This window comes from Apium graveolens, chromosome 4 (genome assembly GCF_009905375.1).
Source record: "Apium graveolens cultivar Ventura chromosome 4, ASM990537v1, whole genome shotgun sequence".
Lineage (NCBI taxonomy): Eukaryota > Viridiplantae > Streptophyta > Magnoliopsida > Apiales > Apiaceae > Apium > Apium graveolens.
In genome coordinates, this window is record NC_133650.1 from 41,754,824 (window position 1) to 41,758,922 (window position 4,099).

General features: G+C 40.8%; 1 protein-coding gene across 1 annotated transcript; it reads left to right on the plus strand.

The window, feature by feature from the left end:
• Positions 1–1,108: 1,108 nt before the first annotated feature.
• On the plus strand, positions 1,109–1,892 carry LOC141718511 (uncharacterized). Its single transcript, XM_074520893.1, has 2 exons — positions 1,109–1,380; positions 1,580–1,892. Exons 1-2 carry the CDS (start codon positions 1,109–1,111, stop codon positions 1,890–1,892), a joined length of 585 nt encoding a protein of 194 aa, XP_074376994.1.
• Positions 1,893–4,099: the final 2,207 nt, after the last annotated feature.

Here is a 4,099-nt window from a genome sequence, read left to right on the forward strand (position 1 = left end):
ATTATCTCTTTTAAATGCAAATAATTATGCATCATTATGCCCAGAATATATTGGTAGTAATTTAAATTTGGTTTTACCGTTTGTTTTGTTTTAATAAATTAGTTGTATTACGTGTGTAGCTAAGAATGGGTCATATTAGTAGCTTCAGAGTCTGTAGGATCGTGTTGCAGTAGTAGAGTAGAAGTAGGAGTCCAGTAGCTGGTTTTTAGGAGATAATAATTGTTAGCTTTTATTTATTCTCTTTTGGTATTCACGTTTGAAGTTGACAAGGAATATCAGCTCTGTTTTCTTAGTATACATTCACGGTTTCATGTGTGTCATTCATTTTTGATTCCAACATTTGGTATCAGAGCTCCCATACACACAACAAAGAACAGTAAATTGATGTGGGAAAGGGGAAGACAAGGTCGATCGGTTTAACTTATCCAGTACTTGCTAAAAGTAACTACACAGTATGGGCGTTGAAGATGAAGGTTTTTATGCAGGCTCAAGGTGTATGGGCTGCTGTGGAACCGAGTGATCCGAAGGCGGCGATTGACGAGAAAACGAACAAGGTTGCCTTGGCCATGATATACCAAGGCATACCTGAGGAAATGCTTCTGTCAATCTCAGAGAAGAAAACGGCCAAAGATGGCTGGGAAGCCATTAGACTAATGTGTCAGGGAGCTGACAGAGTGAAGAAAGCTAGGATACAGACGTTGAAAGCGGAATTTGAGATACTCCGTATGGAGGAAAGTGAGCAGCTAGAAACTATCTACATGAATTGAATGGGCTTGTGTCTACCATTCGAGCTCTGGGCGAGGAGATGGATGAAGCATATGTGGTTAAGAAATTACTCTGTGCTGTTCCGTCAAGATTTCTCCAAATAGCTTCAACAATTGAGCAGTTTGGAGACCTTGAGAAGATGTAAGTTGAGGAGGCTATTGGGTCATTACAAGCATATGAGGAAAGGGTGAAATGTAAAACGGAGACTGGTGAAGGTAAGCTGTTGTTGACAGAGGAGGAGTAGTCTAAGAGGGAAAGGGGCGAGGAGAAACTCCTGCTTACACGTGAGGAGTGGATAAAGAAAGCCAACAAGGACTCTACCGAAGGAAGCAAAGCGCGAGGTATGCGAGGTTATCAGAATACTGGTCGTGATAGGAGCACTGTGAGGTGTTTTAATTGCAACGTACTGGGCCATTACGCAGCTGAGTGCAAGCGACCTCGACGGGAGAAAAGTCAAAGACCTGAAGCCAACTTGGCACAAATCAAGGATGACGTGCCTGCTCTGTTGTTAGCTAAGGTGAATGACAACAAGGTCAATATGGTGCTATTAAATGAAGAGAATATCAGACCCACGTTAGAAAGAACGTATGAGAAAAAGAGGATGTCCCAAATATGGTATTTAGACAATGGTGCAAGCAACCATATGACCGGGGATTAAACAAAATTTGCAAAACTAGATGAAGATGTGACAGGTTAAGTGAAATTTGGACAGATCAACCGTGTGCATCAAAGGAAAGGGGTCAATCTCATTCAAATGCAAAACATGAGAGGAAAAGGTGTTTGATGTTGTATTTTATATCCCAACTTTATGTAGCAATATTTTAAGTCTTGGACAAATGTCAGAACAAGGGAACAGGGTGGTAGTGCAAGAAGAATACTTGTGGGTGTATGACAGTGATGATAGACTATTGATGAAGGTCAAGAGGTCAGCAAACCGCTTGTACAAAATTATGCTTGAAGAATCACAAGGTGTGTGTCTACTGACAAAGACAGAAGAGAACTCCTGGTTATGGCACTCGCGTTTGGGTCATGTTAATTTTGATGCACCAAGTCATATGGAAAGAAATAGCATGGCTATAGGCTTACCGAAATTGGTTCACCCTAAGGAGGTGTGTTGGGGTGCCTGATGGCCAAACAAACCAGGAATCTTTTTCCAAGTCAGTCAAATTACATGGCGAACAAAATACTTGAACTGATCCATGGTGACATCTGTAGACCTATTTCACCACCCACTCCATCCGGTAAAAGGTATTTTCTACTATTAGTTGATGATTTCAGTCGCGTTATGTGGGTATATTTTTTGACTACTAAAAATGAGGCCCTCGAGTCATTTAAGAAATTCAAAACTCTTGTTGAGAATGAGTCTGAGAACAAGGTCAAAGCATTTCATACTGATAGAGGGGGTGAGTTTTGCTCATCACAGTTCACTAATTATTGTGAGGAAGCTGAGATTCTTAGACACTATACCGCTCCTTACTCGCCACAGCAAAACGGGGTTGTAGAGTGGAGAAATAGGACGATAGTTGCAATGGAAAGAAGTTTTTTAAAGGAGAAACAAGTCCCTTTAGAATTTTGGGGTGAGGCAGTAAGGCACTCGGTCTATATTCTAAATAGATTACCCACTCGTGCCTTGTCCAATTGTACACCATATGAGGCCTGGTCTGGTTCTAAGCCTGACATAAGGCATATTAGAGTATTTGGTTGCTCTGAATACATGAAGATACCTAGTTTACAGACAAAGAAGTTGGATGATCGCAGCAGGTATGTTGTTTATTTGGCTATAGAGCCTAGTACAAAGGCGCATCGACTGTACGGTCCAGATAAGAAAAAGGTATTTGTAAGCAGAGATGTGGTGTTTGTTGAGTCTAAGTCATGGGACTGGGATAATATAAGCACGATAAATACAAATGATAAGCAATTAAAGGCCCAAGCAGAATTTGTGATTGAGGATATCAATGATGGGTTCACAGAAGAAACCATGACAGAAGAAACAAGCGCTCGGTCATCAACATTGTCACATACTAGTGAAGATGGTTCAGAGGAGTCAGACACAAGCAGTGCACCTAGTCGATATAGATCCCTTGCTGATATCTATGAAAATACTGAAGAAGTGGAACTCGATGAGGAGTTATTATTTCTGGGCATTGAGGAGCCTGCTACATACAGTCAAGCTGCAAAAGAAAGAGCCTGGAAAGACGCAATGCAGAGTGAAATTAAAGCAATAGAGGGAAACAATACATGAAAGCTTGTGGAATTGCCTCCTGGGCAAAAACCAATTGGACTAAAGTGGGTTTATAAATTAAAGAGGAATGTAGATGGAGAAATTTTGAAACATAAAGCCAGATTGGTCGCGAAGGGATATGAACAGAAGCAGGGTATTGATTTTGAGGAAGTGTTTGCTCCTGTCACACGATTGGAAACAGTTCGATTATTGTTGGCTTTAGCAGCAAAAAATGCTTGGCAAGTTCATCACATGGATGTGAAGTCAGCGTTCTTAAATGGAGAATTGAAGGAAGATGTGTATGTATTGCAACCGGAGGGCTTTGTGAAACAAGGAAGAGAAAATATGGTGTACAAACTGATCAAGGCACTATACGGTTTGCGTCAGGCTCCACCTGCATGGTATGCTAAACTAAATGGGTGTTTGGAAAATATGGGATTCACAAAATGCCCTCATGAACATGCAGTTTATACAAAGTCTGAAGGAGATGAGAATTTGATAATTGGTGTATACGTGGATGATCTTTTGGTTACAGGTACAAGTGTTTCTCTTATTAAACAATTTAAAGAAGAAATGAGCAAGAAGTTTGATATGAGTGATTTAGGAAAGCTGTCTCATTACCTTGGAATCGAGGTAACTCAGGAGGATGATTACATACAGTTGAAGCAGTCAGCTTACGTCAAGAAAATGCTGGAGAAATGGGGTATGACAGATTGTAAACCCATAAAATATCCTACGGAACCAGCGCTTCAACTGCATAAGGATGAGAGTGGAAAAGCTGTGGATTCCGCTGAATACAAGAGTGATGTGGGAGGACTGCGATATCTGGTCCAACCCGACGAGATATTGCTTATGCAGTTGGGGTTGTAAGTCGTTATATGGAACGACCCACTGTCTTGCATTGGAATGCTGTGAAGCGAATTTTTCGTTACTTAAAGGGAACAATAAGCTATGGTTTACTTTATACTGGAGGTAGCAACAACAATGAGTTGTCTAGATATTCAGACAGTGATATGGCCGGAGAAGTGGATGATAGAAGAAGCACAGGGGGAATGGTTTTTTTATCTTAATGATAGTATAATCATATGGGTGTAACATCTGGGAAATATCGTA

Excerpts from the sequence above, each read along its gene's own strand:
- LOC141718511 (XM_074520893.1), top strand. The coding sequence starts at position 1,109 with ATGCGAGGTTATCAGAATACTGGTCGTGATAGGAGCACTGTGAGGTGT. Across the intron at positions 1,381-1,579 it reads AAGAGGATGTCCCAAATATG|CAATATTTTAAGTCTTGGAC; the intron begins GTATTTAGACAA and ends AACTTTATGTAG.